The sequence below is a fragment of the Leptopilina boulardi genome, unplaced genomic scaffold (assembly GCF_019393585.1).
Source record: "Leptopilina boulardi isolate dan_hultmark-lab unplaced genomic scaffold, ZJU_Lbou_2.1 LbouV2_183, whole genome shotgun sequence".
NCBI lineage: Eukaryota > Metazoa > Arthropoda > Insecta > Hymenoptera > Figitidae > Leptopilina > Leptopilina boulardi.
Genome location: NW_026137733.1, coordinates 16,892 through 42,403, shown reverse-complemented (window position 1 = coordinate 42,403; position 25,512 = coordinate 16,892). Strand labels below are relative to the sequence as shown.

Here is a 25,512-nt window from a genome sequence, read left to right as displayed (position 1 = left end):
GCAGCTTTGAAAGTCTAACGTTCGTATATTGTAAGTAAAAATGACATACATCTAAGTTTTTTCTAATTCCTTCTCGAATAAGTTTTCCCTTTATGAGCAAGTGATAATATATTTTATATATTCCTTAGATCAGATTTTTGTCTAAATATTGCTTAGAACTTAAAAATTCAAATTTAATTTTTCTACTTAAACAAAAATTATTTAAAAATTTTTTTAATAAAATGAAACTATTTCAATAATATAAATAATAATGATAATAAAAATAATAAACGTAATTATTTTTATATTTTTCTTCATAACTAATATGTAAATAAATTAATTGAAATTAAAATCTAGATAGTTTTAAGCAATTCAAAGCAAAATTATAAATCAATTATTAAGCTCAAAAAAGTCATCGAAGACGGATCAGTCTCTCAGTTAGTTGTTAAAAATTACAATCTTTTATTTTTCAGATACGTTGTTACGAGTGAAAACTTCCTTTAAGAAAGGAAAAGAAATATAAATATTTTATAAAAGAAAATTTATTTCAACGATATAAATAAATGTTATGTTCATTAATTTATTTTATAATTAAAATTAAAATAAAAAGATAAGTCTTGAATTTATTTTTCAGTTACTTAACCTTCCTCCTGCAACGACCTTAAAAATTTGAATTTTATATTGTTTAAAATAATTATTCAATTTTTCAACTGTTTTTTATTTTTCTATAGTTTAATTAACAAGAAAAATCCAATCCAACTGTAAAACTCACTTTAAATAATTTAATCCGGCCCATATATAATATTTATTCTGTAAATTTTATTGCTTATATTAGACGATACATTATTAAAAAAAAAATTTTTAGGTTTAAAGCAAGCTTATTTTGCAACCTTGCAGCAACCTTGCTGCAAGCTTATCGCGCAAGATTACCGAGTAATATTGCTGTAATCTTACTGTGCAATCTTGCTGCAATCTTACATTTCAATCTTACTAGAAGCTTATGGCAAGCTTACCGTGCAAGTTTACCGAGCAATATTGCGATAATATTACCGTGCAATCTTGTAGTAATCTTACACTGCAATATTGCGGTAACCTTCTGGCAAGGTTACCGTGTAAGCTTGGGTCAAGTGGGACATTTTAAGCTTGCAGCAAGCTTACGGCAAGCTTACAGTGCAAGGTTGGCAATATTACGCGGCAAGCTTGCCGCAAGGTTGCTGCAAGCTTACGTGCTATCTGGGAAGTTTCAAGTGAATTTGACGAACTTTTATAAATTTCGACCGCTATATAGAATCCGACATTTTGAATTTTGAAAATCTGACATCATATTCGTAATCAGCGACCTAAAAAACCCCTAAGTAACAACTTTCAAATGAATTGGTGAATTTGGTTGCTGATTACGAATTTGATGTCGGCTTTTCAAAATTCAAAATGGCGGATACAATATGGTGGTAGAAATTTATAAATGTTATTATTATTATTATTATGTTATTATCAGCGACCCCAAAAACCCCTAGACACCAAGTTTTATAAAGAATAATTAATATTTATAAATATCGTCCGCCATTTTGAATTATTAAAATCTGAAATTATATTCGTAATCAGCGACCCCAAAAACCCCTAAGTAACAAGTTTCAAGTGAATTCGATGAACTTTTATAAATTTCGACAGCTATATTGAATCCGTCATTTTGAATTTTGAAAATCTGACATCAGATTCGTAATCAGCGACCCGGAAAACCCCTAGATACCAGGTTTACCCCTAAAAGCAAAAAATGACCTGATCTAGCAAAACGGCCAGACACGGGTATCTTTTTTTTGGTCCTACTTTCTGAAAATCATTGATTTTTTTGTGTGTGAAAAAAAAGTTGAATTTTGTCGGACGGTCCATCTTATCGATATCTCGAATCACGATTAGATTAATTTAATATTTTATTAATTAAAATAAAAATATTAAATAATAGTATATTACATTATAATGTAACTTTATGCCCGTGTAATGTATACAATATAAATCATCAATTCTCTAAAAATATCTGACTTTTTAAATACTCAATTCAATTAATTTTAAATAATTAATAACGATATTATCAATTTTATTTTATTTTTAGTGTGTAGCTATTCCTTAGGACCATCAAAAATATGGTACTAAAGGCGCTTGCAATAGTGCCTTACAGGTGGGGAGGTAGGGTCAAAATACCAAAAAAGAAACCTTACGTAATTTGTACACGGCCCCCAAATACGTTGGTTAAAATAAATTTATTTATATTATTACTGTATGAAAATTTCTAATTAATTAAATTAAATTAAATTTTATTAAGTTTTAAATTCTCAAAATGTAATTAAAAAAAACAAAGCATATTACAAATACACTTCGTCTATTACTATTTTCTTATACCGTAAGAAAAGTACCATGGTAGTCACAGCCCATTAGTGCAAGTGAGTCAGACTTATGCGTAACGCAAGCTTTCCTATGAGTACACTTTTGCTTTTCTTACTGTATATCTTTGAATTTATATTTTTGAATTTTGCGCAAATTTTCATGACGAGGATGAAGTGTATTTACACTTCGCGTAACTATAATTTTGGAAATCAGTTTACGTTAGCGTAGGTATAGAGTCAGCGTATTTAAAATTATTTTTGTATTCAGATTTATGTATTAATTAAAATACTAAACTAAATAAATCAGTAATAAAATAATAATAAATAAAAAGAATGATTTAATAATAAATAAATAATATTAAACTGAGTCTGACTAGACATCTTTTTAGAATGTGAGACAATTTTGCAATAAATTTGTTACTTGGATATTGTCTAAATATTTTAGGGTTATAAAAAATTTAGATTGGTATATTTAAACAATTTGTAAACAATCACAAAATCATTCCGTTTTTAAAAAAATATCCAGTCTTTTTATATCTAAAACAGTACCTTTTGCTGAAATCATTTTAGAGTATATAGGTATGCAGCTTTGAAATTAGTTATTTTAAAAAAGAGTCAAAAATTTTAAATTGTTAATAACCACATAAAATTTTTTTTGTAAAATTCTTACTCATATATGACATACTTACATAAATTTATTAGTTGAACATAATCAAAATTGTCTCTTAAAAATAACTCACAAGCTTTAAAATGCTTTCGTCGAGGCTCGGAATAAATATAGTGAGCCATGTTACGCGCAGTTCCAACCGTGATCGGTTTTTTAATTCTATTAAAATAAATAAACATAGTAAATAAAGCAAACATCTCTTCTTTTTCCAAAAACTTTTTTATATTAACCATGATGATACAATAATGTTTAAAAGTTTAAAATAAGTTTAAAAAAAACTTATAAATTTGGAAAAGACTAATTTGTTTTAAGTTCACTATTGTTTTATTTTCCGACTGTATATTAACCCTTTAATGGCCGAGTTTTTTGTCGTTACTTTAGGCTTATAATGTATATTAGATTTAATTACTAAAGTATTCAGTATGAGAAAAAAATTTTTTTTAACATGTCTCACCCCTTAAAACCACCCCCACGGTACATTACTACCCCAAAAAACTGATATTTAACCAAATTGATGAATTAAATATTTTTCAGCTCTTATCTACTTTTTATTTATTTATAAACATTGCCTGGTTGCTTAAAAATTGAAAAGGATCAATAACCCCTTGAAAACACCCTTAAAGTCAAATAATCATTCCTTGACGGTGAAAGTTTTTGTAAATGATTAAAAAAAATCTATAGATTCTAATTGCTTCTAAATTATAAACAATTATTTGAAAGTTACACAGACATAGATAATAATAATAATAATAATAAACTCACCCCCTACCCTTGAAGCCCACCCCTAATTCATAACTATTCTCAGTTTGGAACAATCAAAAAAATAATTTTCACTGATTTTCGAAAATATGAAAAAAAAAATTTTCTATGATAACTAAGTATTAATACTGAATATAAACAACCCCTGAAAAACAACCCTTAAGTCAAATAACCACCCCTTAATGATAAATGTTTTTGTGAATAAATGAAAAAAATTATATGGATTCTAAGTGCTTCTGAATTGTAAAAAAGTATTTCAATGTTTCACAGATATGGATAATAATAATAAACTCACCCCCTACCCTTGAAATCCACCCCTAATTTATAAGTTATAAGATACTGAATTCAGTTTTCAACAATCAAAAAAATAATTTTCACTGATTATTATCATATTGAGAAATGCATTGAGTACATACTCAATGCACTCCCCTCCACGATGGCGTAGAGGGGAGTGCATTGGGTAAATGAAAGGGGGGGGTACGACAGTAGCAAAGAAGCTCCCATGTGGAACTGCTGTTATAAGGCAATCAGCGCGTCGTTTCGTTTTCTCTGTGTAGCGTTCTCCCACTACCTCACCGATTGAGCCTGGGTCTGTAATTTTCATTTTCATACTAAACTCCTAACAACAGGCACTAAAAGCTACAAAATTAATAGGCAATAATGACACCAGCATTATTTTGCAATTTTAAAAACTGACATCATATTCGTAATTATCGACCCCGAAAACCCCTGAGTAATAAGTTTCAGATGAATCTAATGAAAGTTAATCATTTCGTCCGCCATATTGGATCCGCCATTTTCAATTTTCTAAATCTGATATCGGATTCGTAATCAGCGACTCCGAAAACCCCGCAAGTGACAAGTTTCACATGAATCTAGTGAATTTTTATATTTATCGGTCGCCATATTGGATCCGCCATTTTGAATTCTTAAAGACGGACATCGGATTCGTAATCAGCGACCCCGAAAACCCCCGAGTGATAAGTTTCACGCGAATGTAGTAAATTTTTATAATTATCGGTCGCCATTTTGGTTCCGCCATTTTGAATTTTTGAAAACGGACATCGGATTCGTAATCAGCGACCCCGAAAACCCCCGAGTGATAAGTTTCACGGGAATCTAGTAAATTTTTATAATTATCGGTCGCCATTTTGGATCCGCCATTTTGAATTTTTGAAAACGGACATCGGATTCGTAATCAGCGACCCCGAAAACCCCCAAGTAACAATTTTCAAGCGAATTTATTAATTTTTAAAGGTTTTGGTTTTTAGGGGTAGTTTTAGTTATTTTTCTGCACCCTCGGGTTGAATTTTTAATATTAATTTTTTTTTACAAAGGTTGCAATATTTTTAAACATATGTTACTATGAAAGCCTGAAAAAAAAATTTCTTCTGAAATTTATACCTGTTTTTTCATTTTTCTCATTTTTCGGGTTTTTTGAAGGGGTGTATTTCAAAGAGGGTAGTTTTTTAAAAAAATACATGTATTTACATTTGTTACTCTATCCCTCCCCTTCAAAATGAGATCTTAGTGGAGTTAATCGATTAAGTTTTAAGAAAGTTATGATTTTTTGAAGTAGGTGGGACGTATGTGTCCCACTGGCCATGAAAGGGTTAAATAAATTATCAGTTTGGATTGAGGAATTCAAGTCAATGATAAAATAAGGCGTCAGTTCATTAAACATAGAAATAATACCTGATTTATTTCATAAAAAGAGTCCTAAATCTCGCGGAAAAACCACTTAACAAAGTTCACCAATAAAAATTATTTAAAAAAATTATAATTCTAAAGTTTATTAAAAGAGCACCAAAGGATTAATTAATAATTAATACGAGTCGATAATTATAGGCGACTGACACGTTCCTCGCACTCTTGCTCACTGAAGGGTTACTTCTACGAATTCACACAAATTCCGGGAATCTATTACAAGAGTCCGAGATTCAGGAGACGTGCTGCCTATCGTCAGGCGTCACTCATTCATAACGACAATATGTCGATAATTTGAACATACCGCTCGCCTCGACTATAATTTCGCTCAATTAAAGTAAGAAATAAAAGGAAAAATTGAATTAAATTAAATGTGGTTTTGCCGCCCGCCATGCTAAATAATGACAAATTAGTTTATAAAACAATTTCAAAAATTAACAAACACAAAATTTCAAACATTCATTCTAAACCCATTAATTCTCATTCATTATTCTTACCGGAAATAAACAAAGTTGGACGTTTAAATTCCGAATCTGCAGTTTTTACTTTGACTACGCGTACAAGATTATCAGAACCCTCGATACATTCTAACACTCTATCAAGAAGCCAGTGAGCTGGAGGGAGATTATCGTCACGCAGAAGTACCATATCTCCTACTTTAATATTTGGTGTAACAGTGATCCATTTATAACGTTTTTGCAAACTTTGCAAATAATCAACGCGCCATTTTTTCCAAAAAATCTGAGAAATACGTTGAATTAATTCCCAACGAGTTAAGCGATTTTCGGGTGTAAATTCAAGCGACGGCTCAGGAATGCAAGTGATTGGTGCACCGATTAAAAAATGACCCGGTGTTAAATAAGAAAAATCCCCAGCATCTTCAGAGAGAGAAGCAATAGGACGCGAATTTAAGGTAGCCTCCACTCGAGTAAGTAGTGTGTAAAACTCTTCAAAGGTAAATTTATGAATGCCGATAACACAGGCCTGCGAGATTTAGTTACAAGAACCTGTGGTACTAATTCTCGTAGGTTTTTGCGCGCTGAACACGAATCTGATGTCCAAAATGGCCCATCACGTCAGGATTTTGAGTAATTCAAGGTCAAATGTCCCGAAAATGGCTATTTTGGACACTTTTGGGAATTTTTTCTGGGAGAAAAAAATTTTTTCTTTAATTTTCGAAAGCGGTATCATATAGTGCGTACTCTCAGCTTCAAAACCCATTTTTGAAAATTAATTTACGATTATTTTTATAGAAGTTATGAACATTTAAATGTATGACCTTGAGTCATTTTTTAAGACCATTAACCCTTAAACGCCAGACTTTTTTTGTAGAAATGCGATTTTCGTCATGCTCTGTATTCAAGGGTTTTTGAGGTCGCTGATTACGAATCCGAAGTCGGTTTTTAAAAATTCAAAATGGCGGATCCAATATGGCAGACAACTTTTTTAAAAAACCATTTAATTCGTCTGAAAATCGTTACTCGGGGGTTTTTGGGGTCGCTGATTACGAATCCGAAGTCGGTTTTTAAAAATTCAAAATGGCGGATCCAATATGGCGGACAACTTTTTTAAAAACCCATTTCATTCGTCTGAAAATCGTTACTCGGGGGTTTTTGGGGTCGCTGATTACGAATCCGAAGTCGGTTTTTAAAAATTCAAAATGGCGGATCCAATATAGCGGACAACTTCTTTAAAAAACTGAGGTAAATTTATAAAAATGACCTCTTGGAGGTTTTTGGGGTCGCTAAGTAAAAATCCGATGATAGTTTTCTAAATTGAAAAATCTCCTAGTAGTCATTTTTATGGCTGTGTCTGTATTTTGGTTTTTGTCCATAATGTTGGATCTGCCATTTCGAATCTTGAAAAACTATCATCGGACCCAACCAATGAAGGCCAGGTAAGAAGAGTTCCCAACCAATGAAGGCAAGGTGAGAAGAGTACCCAACCAATGAAGGTAAGGTCGGAACGAGACCCAACCAATAAAGGCAAGGTGAGAAGAGTACCCAACCAATGAAGGTAAGGTTGGAACGAGACCCAACCAATGAAGGCAAGGTGAGAAGAGTACCCAACCAATGAAGGCAAGGTGAAAAGACTACTTTAACAATTCGCCATATTGGATCCGCCATTTTGAATATTGAAAATCTGATTATAAATTCGTAATCAGCGACCCCAAAAACCTCCGAGTAATAAATTTCAGGTCATTTGGGTCGGCTTTTAGAAAAAATCGTCCGCCATATTGGATCCGCCATTTTAAATTTTAAAAATCTGACTTCAGATTCGTAATCAGCGACCCCAAAAAACCCCCGAGTAACGAGTTTCAGGCACTTTTAAAGACATTTGGACTTTTGGCCAGTTTTGAACGCCTTCTGGCCCACTGTGCAGTGTATGAGCATCAAGCTAGCAGAAACATGTAAGTATGCGCAGAAACATAATTTGGTCTACTGCGCAAACGACTTACTACCTTCATTGGCTCATATTCTGCTTCAAAGCTCTCATTCCTCCACCACTGAAGAAATTGGATCCGCCATTTTGAATTTTTAAAAACCGACTTCGGATTCGTAATCAGCGACCTCAAAAACCCTTGAATATAGAGCATGACGAAAATCGCATTTCTACAAAAAAAGTCGGGCGTTTAAAGGTTAATGGTCTTAAAAAATGACTGAAGGTCATACATTTAAATGTTCATAACTTCTTTAAAAATAATCGTAAATTAATTTTCAAAAATGGGTTTTGAAGCTGAGAGTACGCACTATATGATAGCGCTTTCGAAAATTAAAGAAAAAATTTTTTTCTCCCAGAAAAAATTCCCAAAAGTGTCCAAAATAGCCATTTTCGGGACATTTGACCTTGAATTACTCAAAATCCTGACGTGATGGGCCATTTTGGACATCAGATTCGTGTTTAGCGCGCAAAAACCTACGAGAATTAGTACCACAGGTTCTTGTAACTGAAAAAAGTTCAAATTTCGCAGGCCTGTGTAATTAAATGCCATATCCCATTTTACCCCCCCCCCATGCTAAATGACAGTAAAAAGCTAACCAATAAAAAGTATAATTAAACAAACAATGAAACAAATGTTTACCTGCTACAGTAATCAGTGACACTTACACGCATAGAAAAAGTTTGCTGTAGCAACGAACTATTTGCTGTCACAGCAAATTACATTAGTTAATATAGGGACAGCGAACAAATTTGCTGTGGGATCAAAAAAGTTTGCTATGACAGTAAATTTTTAAAAGTTAATACTGATATTGTTTATCACAGCAAACTTTTTCGTTGTCATAGCATAAAATTTAGCTGTGGCTACTAATTCTTATAGATACGATAGCAAACATCAGTGAGTATCTGTAAGCAATTCCTTTTTTTCCGTGTATAAAAAACAAAAAACCGCTGCCAAGTTGAAGTATGAACTTTTTGTGTTCATAAAATGAACACTTTGCTTCCCCATGAAAATTTGTTGGGATCAATTTATAGTAAATTATTTGGTATAATTATAATTTTAAGAAGGTGTTAAATTGTATTTTTGAGTATTTGCAGAGATAGATTTTTAACATCAATAACTTCGTAATATTTCACAATAAAAGGTTTAATAATAGGTCGAAACTTGCAGCAAACTTTCAAGAAGCTTGCCGTTTAAGGTGCGCAAGATTACAGTGCAAACATGTAGCAAGTTTGGTACAAGAAACAAAATGCCCTCTTGTGGCAAGATTGCAGGGCAAAGTTGGCGCAAGCTTGCTGCAAGTTTGCAAAACTTAATACGATGTGCAGATGTAAACAGAAGCTCCTATGGCTGCGCAATAAATTTTTTAACCTCCAAAGCAGGGTGCCCTTTATGTTTATTTAGTAACAAATTGTTTCGAAAAATTTTTTTTAGTATTATACAAGCTTGCAGCAAGTTTTTTGCAAGTTTGCTCCAAGCTTACTTAACTACCTTGCCACAAGAGTACATTTTGTTGCTTGAACCAAACTTACTACATATTTGCACTGCAATCTTGCACATCTTGCACGACAAACTTCCTGCAAGTTTGCTGTAAGTTTTCGTGCTGATTGGGTAGTCGAACCCACGTCTTCGAGACTCCAAAGTCTCCGCCTTAAGTCTCTCAGCTACCTCAGCAGCTTACGGTATAATACATTGGAAACATATTTGACGCAACCAATCCCAGCCTAGCGCTTCCCAACAAAAAATAAAAAAACAGCGGATTCCGGTTACAAGATCAATATCTGGTAAACGAATCCGTAAGAATCTCGTATGCAAGCTCTTTTCGGTAAATCCAAATGCTCATAAGCTTGTAAACGCACTGAAACGAACGACTTTTGTAGGGCTTTTAATCAAGAAAAAGCAATTAAATGGATGCAGAAACGATAGGAAATTAAATTAGAAGCAAAAATAAATGATTATTTATTAAAGAAATGTACATTTAAACAAAAAACCAGTATTCCTACTAATTCTAACTTCTGCATTAAAAACATTGTAAAAACAGTATTTTGTTTGCAATTTTACTTTGTTCTTCGGAAAATATGTTTTTCTACCTTACCGACATTGGATATTAATTTAACTTTTGGATTGCTATTGAAATTAAATTTCAATTCTAAGGTAGAAAACCATATTTTCCGAATAACAAGGTTAAATTACAAACAAAACACTGTTTTCACAATGTTTTTAATGCAGAGGTTAGAATTAGTAAGCATAATTGTTTTTTGTTTAAATGTACAATTCTTTAATAAATAATCATTTATTTTTGCTTCTAATTTAATTTCTCATCGTTTCTGCATCAATTTAATTATTTTTTCTTGATTAAAAGCCCTACCAGAGACGTTCGTTTCAGTGCTTTTACAAGGTTATGAACTTTTCGGATACCGAAAAATGCTTGTATCCGAGATTCTCACGGATTCGTTTAGCAGCTATTGATCTTCTAACCGGAATCCGCGGTTCTTGTATCTTTTATAGAAATGATAAATTTTTTAAATGTAAACAATCTTAAAATTAATATTTTTTAAAAAACACGTTTGGCCATCTCTCCCGGAATGTACGAGGGAGATGGCCATACGCGTACGGGAGAGATGGCCAATACTTTAAAATCATTCTTTGACTTCTCGCTTTATCAGAATTCATAATTTAAAGTGATTAATGTTTTCTTTTCTTCTTCTGACCACATTCTGAACATTTATCATTAAATTCAGTGCAATTTTCATGAAGCCAAAGGTGACAAGTAGTATAGCTATGGAGGTACGGGGACAGGTTCTGATCTCGGCTAAGTTACCCCCAGTCGGTAAGGTAGATTTCTACATTATCATCAGTCGGTAAGTGAGAGCCGAATTCAAACCCGATTGGTAATGTTGGAATCTGTTTTACCGACCGTGTTAGTTCACCGGTCACCCAACAGATGGCGCCACTATCGATTAGCCTAACTGGGCTATATGAATTTTTAAATTTTGGCGGGAAAATTATTTATTGCTAATAGGCTGCTTTGTTTTACCGACCAAGTATAGTTTCTGTTGTCACCACTAGAGAATTCAAATCTGCTTGGCGGGAAATTTAAAAATTTTATTTGACAATTTAAATTGGCTTGGTCAGAGAGCTACCCATTCCTGTTTTACCGACCAAATTAGTTGAGCGGACACCCAACAGATAGCGCCACTGTCGATTAGGTCAATTGTGCTATAAGAATTTTTAAATTTTGGCGGTAAAATGTTTAATGGTAATAGATGCTCTGCTTTACCGACCAATTTAGATGGTCAAACACTTAATAGATGACACCACTTTACTTTATTGATTATTTACCATCAAGTTAATAAAAAAATTATATGTTAAGGCCAGGCTCCTCCAAAAACCGTGTTTTTTTTCAAACAAATTTTATTTATATTACAAAAAATATTTATAAATCAAAGTTTTTATAAATTAAAAGACTTATAAAAGTACTACTTGAAAAAAAATTTTTTTCTTATTTTTTCAAAATGGCGGCTCCTAAAATCGCTGCCGAAACGCGTCCTTCGTGTTGGTGGGTGACAGGATAACTCAAAAACGAATCATCTGAAAGCAAAAATCAAAACGGTTTCTTAATCTGTATCACATTGGCTATGGTGTAAACTACAACCAAAAATATTCATTGTTATTTACAAAAGTTATAAACAATTAAAAGTGAAAAAAAAGGGTAAAAACTTAAAAAGTCTGCCATTTTGTTTTTTTTGGTGAAAATATTTTATTGTAGTTCACACCATAGCCAATGTGATACAGATTAAGAAACCGTTTTGATTTTTGCTTTCAGATGATTCGTTTTTGAGTTATCCTGTCACCCACCAACACGAAGGACGCGTTTCGGCAGCGATTTTAGGAGCCGCCATTTTGAAAAAATAAGAAAAAAAATTTTTTTCAAGTAGTACTTTTATAATCTTAATTCTAACTTAATACTAATGAGGTATTAAATTAAATACTACGTAAATAACATTTTATACATTTATTATATTCAATATACAATATTTACACTTGTTTTATTTTAAATTCAATATGGTTGTATGGACCACCAACATATTTTAAACGTAATTGTCCAGCATCAATTGTTTCTTTCATTTGTTCGAAGCATATCAACATTGATATTGAACATTGGTACAAATATGGAAGGTAGGAATGTATTGAACTTTTTATCTACCTCAACAACAATTTTTTCCCCATATTTGGTGTTGACTACCTGGATCATTGTAATTGGATACTTATGTCCAGGAGTCAATTCGGAGAGCGGCTTCGTTGGCAAAAATGCATCCATACGGCCAATGGCGTTGATTTTACTGAGATCCATTGCTACTGTGGACAAAAGAAGAATTAGCAAAAATGCTTATGGACCCTATATTTATACTCTAAAATTTTGCTCGTGCATGCGCAATAGACTTTTACCCCCTACTCTTGCTATTTACCCCCACTCCTTCTTGTACGCATGCGCAGTTTTTTTGCTTTTTCTACGCATGCGTGATACCCCCACTACTCCGAAGTTAGCCACACCCACTTTGTGACGTCATAAGACAAGTTTATACATGCTTAAACTCGTTAAAAATAGCTTAAACATATAATAAAGATAATAGGAAGGTAGGGTAAATTAATATAAAACATTTTAAATACATTTTTATACATTTATTCATTGCATATAAAATTTTCACAATCATTATAAAAGTCTTTTAATGTACAATTGTTGTCAACTTCATAATTATTTTCTATATTATTTCGTAGTACATTTGATGGTTGTATCAACCAATTTCGTAGGTTACATACATTTTTAATAGCGCAATTGCTAAAACTACGTGTGTGGTTTGTACATGTAGATGAATTATCTACATCTAAACTTTTTAGTGATGGACATTTGAAATCATCTAAATTAAATACGATTAAAGTATATTTTTCCAGCCATCTTTGTTTTTTCAAACCTTTTACGTAAACGGTAGGTGTACCAATTAATACTTCTTTTACTATAGGTTGTAATTCTTCATAAGGTATGTCGCCGGCAGACCAATCGATACCATGATAATTATTTGTCAGCCATCGATTCTCACATTTGTATCTTGCTGGTAATCGACTCCAGGCGTATGGCAGCTCGAAGAGAAAGACCAATGGATGAACATCTTCTTGAAGAGGTAGAATAGCCAGGTTCTTTTCCATAGTATGATGATTGAAAATTACAATACATATCATAAAGAATAGAAAATTGACATTGATTAAAATTTAAATTCAAATTACCATATGGATAGTATTGTGAATTTAAGTAAAGTTTTACATTGGTTAAATTACAATTATCAAAAATGTTGGCATAGCTTGTATGATTTTCTTTTCGGTTTGTTTGAAAACCAAGAATAACATATCTAGGTTTTTCAACTTGAGTTGAAGTTTTTACAGTCCATATGTGTTTTCGTGTAGCAGGAATCATAGGATATTCATACAAGTCCCATTCTCTGAAACTCATCGTTATAGGTGAATCTTTTTCAGTGTATTTTAGTAATTCAATTTTTTGTCGATCACTAACAAATAAATATGGAATCGTCCATTCAATTTTATTAATTACAATTTTGAATTCTTCACGCTCTAATCCGTCAATGTTAACTATAGCATTAAGGTCTGTACGAGATCTTGTTAAAATAAGTTCATGTTTTGCATTTATAACAATCTTTCGATAGTCCTCAGCAAATCCATGAATCATATTTAGTGGTATATTTACATTAAAATATCCATCAGTATTAGTTACTCTACTAGCATCATCAAAGTCAAGATAACCTGCATTCTCAGCATAAATCATCTGATTAGGTGTTTGAGAAATGTATGATTTTATAGTTGTCGTTAGACCAACATTTTTACAATGATCAATCTCAACGCCATTTAATTCATAACGAATCTCATTAAACATGTAACAAATACTATTGCTAATTAGTTTTGTATTTGTTACAACAGTATTATTAGTTTTTACTAATCTTCCATGTACATGTAATGTACTTTTAAAGGGAAGAATGTATAAATCTTGATGTTGAACAGCAATACGAATCTCATCACTATTATTAAATGCTGATAAAACATACGGTTGATGAGCATGAATTTCATAGTGTGCTAGAGATTTATCATATTTTACTAGACTTAGAATATTTAAAGTCTCTTCCATTTTTATTAGAACAACAGAAAAAGAAAAATATGTGAATTATTAGTTTTCCTTTCTTTGATTTTGTTGATAAACCCGTAGACCGAGCTGCTTCAGGAAACGTAAATCTGAGGTGTTAGCCTCTTGCGAACTGAATGAAGACTGGATGATTTCTGACATTGTGACGGCAACTGGAAGGTAAATGACGTGTGATGGTACTTCCACTATCTTATATCCTGCAGGAACAACTAAAAAAAATTCATGAATTGTGTGTACCTTTTTATTGTTAATGTATGCACCAGTAGTAATATTACATTTAATTCTAATAGCATTTATTTTGAGAATGGCTACTGGTAAGTCAGACGTATGAGTTTTATTAGCTATTAGCGCTCGTGGTGTAAATCCCAACAATTCACCAATAGAATCTTTAGGTTTAAAACTTACTTTGTGAGTACTTTTTATTTCACTACGTAACGTATTATTGTTTGGTTTTATAGTTATACTTTTAACTCCATCTGTAATAGAATTTTGAATATATTTTTCAATATCTTCAATTTCATAACTACCAGGAGGTATAGTAATTAGTTGATTATCAATATAAAATTTATTTTACCCTCATCAATATTAGCAATTGAATTGAAAGTTAACAATTCAACTAAGCCAAGTACATAATTTCTATTAGGTAATAATTCTATTGTTGGAAAATATTCAGCATCCAGAATAGATGAATTGCCAGAGATAGTTAAAGTAAACGATTTATCCATGATGATGACTTTTTATAAACTGATTAGGTTATATAAATACCATCATTTATATAGAACATATTTTTGTGTGATTTCAAGTTGTCCACATAAAAACTTAAGACATAAATGACCACAATGAAAAGTATCATAATCTTGATAATTTTTATGATTGTATTGTATTAGAGTATTATAACCTAAATAACTAACAAGTTCAAATGGTGGTTGAAGATTACCAAAACTGTCAAAGTATTCAGCTTTATTATTAACTTTTATATATGCAACCCAATGGGTTCCAGAACCATCTTTATCATCTAAATTAATAATAGCTGATTCATTTTTTCGCGGCCCTGTTGTCGGCAATTCATTTCGCATAAAAACCCCTCTAAAGTTAGAAATTTTTAAGTCTTTAACATACTTGAGCAACTCAAAGTCAGTTAGTGCTCGTTTAGGAAGTATCAAAAAAATTTTTTTTTGAACACTTTTTTATTCCTTGTCCTCTTTGATAGGATTTCAAATGGAGACTTTTACCAAGTGCAATATCTTCCATTGCTTTATTATGGCGATGAGCTTCTTTTAATTTATCTTTTGCTGCACTTGCACTATTTACAGCTTTTGATACACCTGCTACACCTCCAGTAAGTGCTCCAAGAGCGCTTAATCCAGCAAAAATTGCAATTAATGGTAGTAAACCCCCAATTTTTGAGGGTACAGGCAAGATGCGCGGTACTAAAATTTTCTTTCTTCCTCCTGCATTTTTAACAGCTTTCCGAGCAGTTTCAATGGCACTTTTAATTGTTGATTGAGCATCATTACCAGGAATTATGGATTTTCTAGCTGCATCTACAATTTTTCTTAGGGCAGTTAGTTTTTTAGAAGACATATTTTTTTTCTTCCTTCCACCCAAGCTTAATTTTGACTTTCTCTTTCTCCTAACTCCCATACCCAATTTTGATTTAACTTTCATAGTACCAGATATAGCTAAAGCAGCAGCTTTTTCACCTAAACTGGAATTGTTTGCTGTAACACGTTCCCAAGCCTTTTCAGCTAAAACTCTATCAGCAACGTTTCTTGCTTCTACGTTTTCTCGATTTTTCGAATATGAGATATCGTGCTCCTTACAAGCGGCGTCCAGAAGATTAATACCCGGATCACCTTTTTGTAGACGTTTTGCTAACTTTGTGCCTGGTCCACAATATTGATAACCAGGCAGATGTAATTCAAATGGTAACTTATTTATAAGACTATTGACTAAACCTTTCCCTCGAGAGCGATGATGAATAATCATATCTTACTCTATAAAAGTTTAAAATAGAATGACTGAAAGGTTATATAAGCGCTGCATTTATACCTTTTACAACAGTCTACATCAGGATGCGATTCAAGGAACAACCTAATAAGCTGCCAGTCGTAAATCTGGACTCAATTGTTGAACAACAAGAGAAGAAAGTTAAGCGTCATGGTAGTTTATTATCAGGTAGTATTCGTGCAATTTTCTGTGGCCCATCAAATTGTGGAAAAACAAATGTATTACTATTTCTAATTCTAGATCCTAATGGTCTCAGATTTGACATCATTTACTTATACTCAAAATCATTACAACAATCAAAATATAAGTTCTTAGAACAAGTTGTGAGTAACGTTGATGGAGTTGAATATTTACCATTTAGTGATCATGAAGAAGTAATTGCTCCTAAAGATGCAAAACAAAATTCAATATTTATATTTGACGATATTGCTTGTGAAAAGCAAGACAACGTAAGGGCATTCTTTTGTATGGGTAGACATGTTGACGTTGATTGTTTTTACCTCTGTCAAACATATGCTAGAATTCCTAAACATTTAGTACGTGATAATGTTAATTTATTAGTCCTTTTTCGTCAAGATGAGAAAAATTTAAGACATGTGTATGATGATCATGTTAATACTGACATGACATTTAATCAATTTCGAGAGTTATGTTCAACATGTTGGAATTCAGACAAATATGGCTTTGTAGTAATTGATAAAGATTCTAATTTAAATGATGGAAGATATAGAAAAGGATTCGACAGTTTTCTAGCACTATAAATACACGATAATTTTTAAAATAGTATTAATGTTGTTTTAAAACTTGAAATATCAACATGTTTCATAAAGAGAAAGAGTATCTACGTCAAATTGCTAAAGCTAGTGAGGCAATTAGACGGAAGCATCGTATGTTGAAATTAGGGAAGGAAGCTATTGAAAATGTTTTGAATGAAACCTTTAAACCAGTAGTTCAACCTTTACAAAAAATTATTAACTTGACAGATTATAAACGTCTTCGATTACTTATGGCATCTCAAGGAGCTGGCAATACTAGTCATAATAATGAAATTATGTCAATTATTGAGGAATTACGTGAGGCTAAAATCATATATTAAGGTGTGCTTTAGTAAATGTCATTCATTTCAATAATGAGCATTGATCTGTTCGGACATCCTCTCAGTCAAGGAGGAACAGTAATAGCAAGACGTGGACCTACTGTAGTTGGATTTAAAGTTAATTCAAGTGGACACTTTGATATAGATAATAAAAGACTTTGTAACGTTAAGGACGCTGAAGAACTGCATGATGCAGTAAATTTAAGACTTGCACAAAACATTGTAAAAAACGAAATAAAAACTATTTTCCAAGTTACGTCATCATTAAGAGTCATAGATATTTTATCCAAGTATGCTTGGGCTGTTCCAGTAAAAAGTAAAAATGGAAAAGATGTGACTAACGCAATGAAATTCATATTTGAAAAAGGACGTATTCCAAAGAACCTTCATTCCGATAAAGGTAAAGAATTCTACAATTCTCAATTTGAAGCTTTAATGAAAAAGTACAAAATTAATTTTTATTCAACATACAGTAACTTGAAAGCATCTATTGTTGAAAGATTTAATAGAACACTTAAAAGGAAAATGTGGATGCAATTCAGTTTACGAGGAAATTACAAGTGGTATGATATATTACCTAACCTCATTTCTACTTATAATGACACAAAACATAGAACAATTGGAATGAAGTCTAAAGATGTTACTGCACAACATGTTGATATTTTAAAAGATCGAATCTCGAAGCTCAGAAAAATTCCGTTAAGACGATCTAAATTTAAAATTGATGACAAAGTGCGAGTTAGCAAATATAAAAATATTTCCGAAAAAGGTTATACTCCTAATTGGACTACTGAAATATTTACAATTGATAAAGTGGAATTAACTCAACCTGTGACTTACAAACTCAAGGATTACCAAGATCAACCCATCAGTGGAGGATTTTATGAAGAGGAGCTTTTAAAAGTGAAATATTCAGACATTTATCTTGTTGAGAAAATTCTCAGGACACGTGGAAACAAAGTTCTTGTCAAGTGGCTTGGTTTTGATAACTCTCACAACACTTGGGAAGACAAAGCAAATGTATAATTTATAGTTAATGTTAAATCAATGTTGAATCAATGTTAAATCAATGTTGAATCAATGTTGAATCAATGTTGAATCAATGTTGAATCAATGTTGAATCAATGTTAAATCAATGTTAAATCAATGTTGAATCAATGTTGAATCAATGTTAAATCAATGTTAAATCAATGTTAAATCAATGTTGAATCAATGTTGAATCAATGTTAAATCAATGTTAAATCAATGTTAAATCAATGTTATAATGTATATATGTAAGGAATTTTTAAATAAAAAACACATGAAATTAAAATACAATTGTTCTATTTATTTCTTTTATCACAGCCTGTTACATCCCGAGCTAAGGCTTGGTTTTTAAACAAATAATTAATTTATTTACTTGGGAGGGTTGTGCTGATTAATCAGGATGGTAAAACCTGATATTTTTATTTTGTAGGATCGTTGTCACTTCGTAAAGACTATGGGTCTTGCGTTAATAAAAGACAAATATTCCCTTTTATAATAGTTTATTATAATTATGATTTAATAAAATAAGTTACATATATGATTACTCACTTTTACGAGGAAGATTCGTATTTCAATGAAGTCGCTGAGTTGTTATACAAGAGCTTGGAATTTGCTTAAGTGAATGAAGATATAGCTTGTCGGTTCACACTTGTGTGACACAACTTTAATGTTTTTGATAATAAGCGTAATATTTCGTGTTACAATTCGTTGTATTACGTCACTTACACCTGCATAAGAAGGAAGTCTATTCTGAATGTGAAAGAGAAGCAACTTGTAAATTATAATCAAGAATCTGCTTTATTTTATTGTAATATTACGACAGTTAAATCAATGAACTTATCTATTCTAAATGTTAAATTGTAGTTTCTTGCACCTTTTCAGGAAAGAAACTATTCTAAGTGAAAAACAATTTAATTTGCACCTTTTCAGGAAAGAACTATGTTCTAAATATTAATATTGCTTCTCTTGCACCTTTTCAGGAAAGAATTCGTTCTAAGTGAAACACAAAAACTTGCACCTTGTTACAGGAAACAATAGATTAACTTTCACGAAATAAACTGAAGGGTCGCTCAACAATGATATTAACCACGGAGATTACACCGGAACTTTTGACATCTTCTCTTAATTTGCAATGGGTTTATATACTAGTCAATTCATTACTTTGTTGGGGATGATTTAGAAAAAGAGCACGATTTTTGCTAAAACGTTTAAGAGCACGTTTTTAGCTAAAACGTTTAAGAGCACGTACGAATTTTCTAGGAATCGTATGTGTCTTTTATTTCATATTAATTGAGCGACATTCAGTTTATTTGATATCGATATTGATCATTGATATTAGATTGTTAATCCATAATTATTTAAGCAATTTATGCATTTAATCAGTGTTTCTGTTTGTTTTTAAGAATAATTACATGCATATATTTTAGTTTTATACGTATATGTGGACATGCATATGCATTGCACACGTGTTCTTTAAGATGCATCATTATTTCTTTATTAATTCTTTTACTTTACTATCTGTCATACCGACTTTACTATGATAATAGTTATGTCGATTATTTATCATCTCTCAAGATAATGAATGAGATGGTAACATTTCGTTAAAAGAACTAGTTGATAATTTAAAATATTTAAATAATTAGGTATATGAATGTTATATTTTATAAGTGTACATTCAAATATACTCATATATATGTATACACCTTTTATTCAAATATATAACTACTTAATATACGTGGATCTTAAATGCAATCGGTATTGCCTACGAAAAGGGGCTATTAGAAAATTCGTGTAACAGTAGATTTATAATTAAAATGGAAAATTATATATGTCAGGATGTAACACAGCCTTTACATTTCCCGACATTTTTTTCTCGAACTTATCAACTATTTACAAATTGTCGAGATTTGGGATCGCATAGTGACCCCACGGTAGAGTATCGGTACTCCCCTGTAACAAATACCGCTTGTCGTCTTGCGGACTTAAAGCTACTTTAACCTGCTTCACAGTTTCAAGATTGTGAAGCCGCGATCGAATATTATATTGTGTTCGAGTTTGAATGTCAAAATCTCGCAGACATTTTACATAATCATCAAATTGAATTGTCTTTTTAACAACGCCGGCTTTAACACCTTTAGCTTTTTTAATAAAATCTTTATCTTCGACGCGTACACTGTACATCTTACTCCGCAAGCCAACAAATTCAGTTACAATTCTGCCGTTGCACTCATCTTTCATGAGGCCGAGGACTTTTTTGTTGACTTGCGGAATATCATAGACGTTATTCGCGGGATAATCAGATGTATCAAACTTGTCAATATCTTTTTTCATGTCTTTGTAAATATCTTCACACTTGATTTCGTAGATAAGACTGTCTGTATCGGTATACAGCAGTTTACAAGCATCGCCGTATTTTTTCAACATGTGACCATAATGGAAATCGTAAATTAGCGTCTTAGATATATCAAGCACACTTAACCCTACATAGATGGGTTTGTTGAGCAGTACCTCGACTTTGCGCAATTCAATAGCAACTAGATTTTCGTCGAAAATCGCTCGACTTTTGAAATTTGGGCGGGAGATTAGACCTTCAGCTCCATAGCGACCAAACCATTTTGTGACGAGTTTAATGTCAACATGTTTGCGGACATTTTCCATCGTCTTGCCGTACACTGCATTGTTCATAAGCTTAAACAAATTCTTTTCGAACTCATTTTTAGCATTGGTGCGCATCATTGTGTTATAGTCAATGTACGGTTTAAGCCAGGTTGATTGCTTAAATTGCAAGACACGGTGGATTTTCACAATTTTAATATCGTTTGCCACAACTTGTTTTAGCGTTCGATAATGAATAACATATTTTTCTTTAGGCATGAGAGTGGTTAACAATTTCAACTGTTTTGACAATGGAGGTTTCTTATTTTCAGCGCAGAATGGCATGTCTTTATGAGTATCATGAATGTCTTTCGGATACTCCAAATCAACTTCTAGGATGTACCAAACAGGGGAATCGTCAGGTACATGAAAATTAAAAGAGTCGTCAACATTTTGAACCCATTTGAAACCGCCATAAGGGAGCGATTGAGCCATTGCCCAGCCATACAAATTGTTGGCATCGAAGTACATGAGATAGCTTGTATCTTCGTTTTTGTCGAAATTCTCCATATATGGATTATTCGCTTTTGCATAGCGGTTGCAACATTGACTAATGCCACCTCTGATACTAGACTTAACAAACATAATCATATCAATATCGGTTATAAGTTGTAATCCTATACTCGTGTACTTGACCATAGCATCCCAAGTTAAACCGGGGGTCGTATAATAGTGTGCAGGATCTAACTTGTACGCAATTACACATTGTTCGCGGAAGTTTTCAAAGACATCAGCAAGTAACAATACATCTGTTTTCATGTACAAGTGGACATAGTCGTAGAGATTTTGACAATCGAAATCGGACCAAACTTTCTGCGCATGCTCATAATCTTCATCAGAAATACCGGCATCATAAAGAGTACTATAAAATTTTTCTTTCGGAGGCAATTCGGTCTCATCGAGCTTACTTTTTGAGTCGAAATACTCATAGGGGAAAACACCCTTTCGCGTTAATAACTTAATTTTATCCGGATCAGTCACCATACTGGCAAAAACGGCGTTTACAGTTTTATACTCGTCCAAGTAGGATGCGAGTTTTTCTAGGGATGATGCCATGAATCAGAAAGAGTCAATGAATCGAAACTTGACCTCACTCCCCTTGAAATGTTTTGTGAAGGCAATGTACTTCTCTTTGTTAATGGGGAGGAGATCAATTTTACCTTCAAAGCTCGTTGAAATCGCGTAAATTATAAAATGGGCGTCATAGCCACTTAAATTGTGGAACACTACAGGGATCGTTTGACAATCTTGAAAATTTATATTGCAGGACTCATGCGCAGCACCCCTATACTTGCCAGTAAGATGACAATGATCTCGGACTTTTTTATCGCTTGCCGCTATTTTCTGATGACAAATATGACATATTGTCGCTCGCTTAAAATCGCTGATTTCTTGAGGAGTTAATGCAGTCATTGGTATCGGATTTTTAAATACTTCATCAATTTTTTCAGCAATCTGCTTTAACTCACCAGCAAACCATTTAGCTGGATCAGCTTCATGCTTCGGACATGGTACATAAACAGATTGAGATTCGTCGTAGCTACAATTTAAATAATAGCCGATGCTTAATAGCTTATGGCGTTGAAATACTTCAGTCTTACTCAAATTGTTTACATCTTCATCAGCTGGAAGAAGTAAACTTTCACAGTCGGCGTAAATCACATACGGTACTTTCTCTCTATTTTTATAGTTTTTGAACTTGATAATACTGTCTTTCGGCTTCGGTAGCGTAATTTTACACTCATTCACTTTCTTACAATCTTCAATGTGTGCATTAAGTTTTTCTACAGAATAGAAATAGTGTAGACATCTATCACAGATATGCTTTTTACCTTTATGATTTGACAATTGTTTGAATACTAGCGCAGGTAAATTTTTTATCCATACATAATGGAAATTCAAAAAATCACCGCCATCGCATATTACATTTTCTTCAACACTCTCATCCGCATACATATCCGCAACGCATAAGAGATTTACATGTTCATCTCTTTTCTCCACAGTGAGGTGAAGAGGATGTACTGAGAAGTCCCCGTAATATTTTGATAAACCATAGACATTAATCGAAACATCGTTTAATTTTTTAAATTTCGGGACATTTTTTAGTGATACTGGAAAATCTATACCTTGGAAATTCAAGTCATCTTTAAATTCTTTATAACTGGAAACTCGATCACTTCTTACTATATTTGAATGTAAGGCTGAGAGAACCGCCCACTTAAAACATTTATTATCTTCATTTTTCACGTTAATACATGCTTGTTTTCTTTTAATTTGTGGAGGTAGATCAATATATGAGCTTGCACGCAGAGGGTTGTACTTGTTTACATTAATTTCAAGTCTTATAATTGATTGGAGATTCCAATTTGAACCCTTTGCGTGAAACTCTTCCACACTGCGCAAAATCGGCTGCTTGATGCTCTCATTAAACCAATCATCTAAGAGGATTGTGGGGACAATACTTTTAGCCTTAGAACCAAAAGGTATAGGCTTAACGACCTCCTCACCATTCTCAACCCTTTTAAAATGTGTGATGAGAACACTATACACCAAGATGGCGCCATGTTTGTTTAGAGCATCCCTAATGTGATCCTGGAAAAGTGTGGACGCATCGTCCAAAAACGCGCTAGTATCAATATGTACAAGATTCAGGATCGCATTAGTGTACAATCTGCACGCAAAAGCACTCTCACATTCTTCCCATCGAACGCGTTTATTAATGTCTGGATCACCGACTCCAGAGCCATCTACAACATGTGACTCAAACAAAGCGCGAAATCTGATTATGGATTGCAGAATGCTCACACATCTCTGCTTTTGATGTGTAAAATACATCGATTTCAAAATGCTCGACAACAGATTTTCATGTCTCGAGCATTCTGCAATCCATCGTTCAATAAATGATCATCTTGAGTCGACGTCTCCGAGGAGTGACACCAGCTCCAAAGCTTCCTTGATGAGTGGAATCGTGACGTCACACTCATCGAGGATGGTCTTGTAGTTCGGATGCTTACGTGGTCCATCGGTGGTTGTGGCCTTCCGCTTCATCTCTGAAAACACAAGAAACACACTTACAAGCTAAAAAACTTAACCTAAAAGAACACACTTATAAACTAAAATACTTAACCTAGAAAAGAACACACTTAACCTAAGAAATATAAAAAATAAATACAATAAACACAAAAAATATAAAAAAAATACAATAAATATCAAAAAATCAAATAATACAATAAATATTAAAAAAATATCAAAAAAGACAGTTAATAAATGACAAGGGAGACTGCTACTGCTGGAACACCTGCGAACAGAAGAGAGAATGACTAAATTCGCCCGCGATCCCGAATATATACCCAAAATTTCGCGCATGTGCAGACCTATTACCCCCACTCCTACCTTTTACCCTCACTCCTACATTTACCCCCACTCTTACTCATGGTCAATTATAAGGTGCAACGCCAATATAAAAGCCAAAGTTAATATACCTATCGCGCATGCGTAGAATAAATACATACATATTTACAAAAATCACACATTTATTCGAAACGAATTTCAATATTTATGTTAATAATAATTACCCCACACTGCCTAGGGCTGGGAGGTGGTGGAGTCGGCGCCCTTGAAGTCACCACCCTGGCCTCTGGAGCTTCCACCCTGGACCTTGGTGTCTCCACCCTGGCTTCCGACATTTCCACCCTAGCCTCTGGGGTTGGCGACCTTGGAGGACCCCACAGCGGGCGCTGCCAAGGCCTCACGACGGCAACCGGTCGCGCCTGGCCCTCTGGAGTCGGTGCCTGTGGTTGCGCTTGACCCTCTGGAGTTGGTGTCGCCGGACGATACCAAGGATCTCTTGGTGGGGTTCTCGGAGACCCCAGCTCCACAAACGGTGGTGGCGACTCTGGACGGTGCCACGGGTATCGCGGTGGAGTACCTGGAGGCGTCTCCGGGAGTGGCAACTCCAGGTCGGGATTCTGCAACTAAAGAAATTAATAAGCACCTTTTAATTAATATCCTGAACATTAATACTTACGTTGTGCATGGACACCCTCCTCATCGTGCAGTTGTAGCAGTTGCACCAATGCTCCATCGTAGACCGCTCGAGACAGTGCGACGGTTGGAAATGAGCTCTACACCATGGAGCTCAAACACTTATGGACCGCTTTCTCACCATATGCACTAACCCCACCACAGCGTGTGGCGACTGAGTAAAACTACAGCGTTGCAAATACCGCGCGAATTTTGAATTTAAAGTTTTATCATAATTATAAAAATAATTAAAGATGAAAATAAAATAGTGATAAATAAAAGATGAAATATACTTACTTAATAAATCAATTTAATAATAATAATTAAATTTATTAAAGATTGTATTGCAAATAGTAAATTATTAAAAATAAATTTATATTACATAAATTAACATCTTTTTTAATCTTATCCTTATTTAAATAAGAGTTTAAATTAACAAATGTGTTAAAAACCCAATAAAAACACAGTTAAATTAAAAAAATACTTATATTTTAATATCATTTTTCATTTACATGCTTACAAAAAAAATATAAAACATTTTCACATAGACAATTGTGAAACATA

The 25,512-nt window shown here is 33.1% G+C and overlaps 2 protein-coding genes across 2 annotated transcripts; both read right to left on the bottom strand.

Annotated features, from left to right (window-relative positions):
• Positions 1–20,160: 20,160 nt before the first annotated feature.
• Positions 20,161–21,981, bottom strand: LOC127277837 (uncharacterized). The gene has a single exon (XM_051299227.1). The coding sequence runs from the start codon at positions 21,979–21,981 to the stop codon at positions 20,161–20,163; it is 1,821 nt and encodes a 606-aa protein (XP_051155184.1).
• A 1,848-nt stretch (positions 21,982–23,829) lies between these two features.
• Positions 23,830–25,009, bottom strand: LOC127277836 (proline-rich protein HaeIII subfamily 1-like). Its single transcript, XM_051299226.1, has 4 exons — positions 24,953–25,009; positions 24,508–24,899; positions 24,069–24,073; positions 23,830–23,975 (listed from the first exon to the last, which is right to left on the bottom strand). Exons 1-4 carry the CDS (start codon positions 25,007–25,009, stop codon positions 23,830–23,832), a joined length of 600 nt encoding a protein of 199 aa, XP_051155183.1.
• Positions 25,010–25,512: the final 503 nt, after the last annotated feature.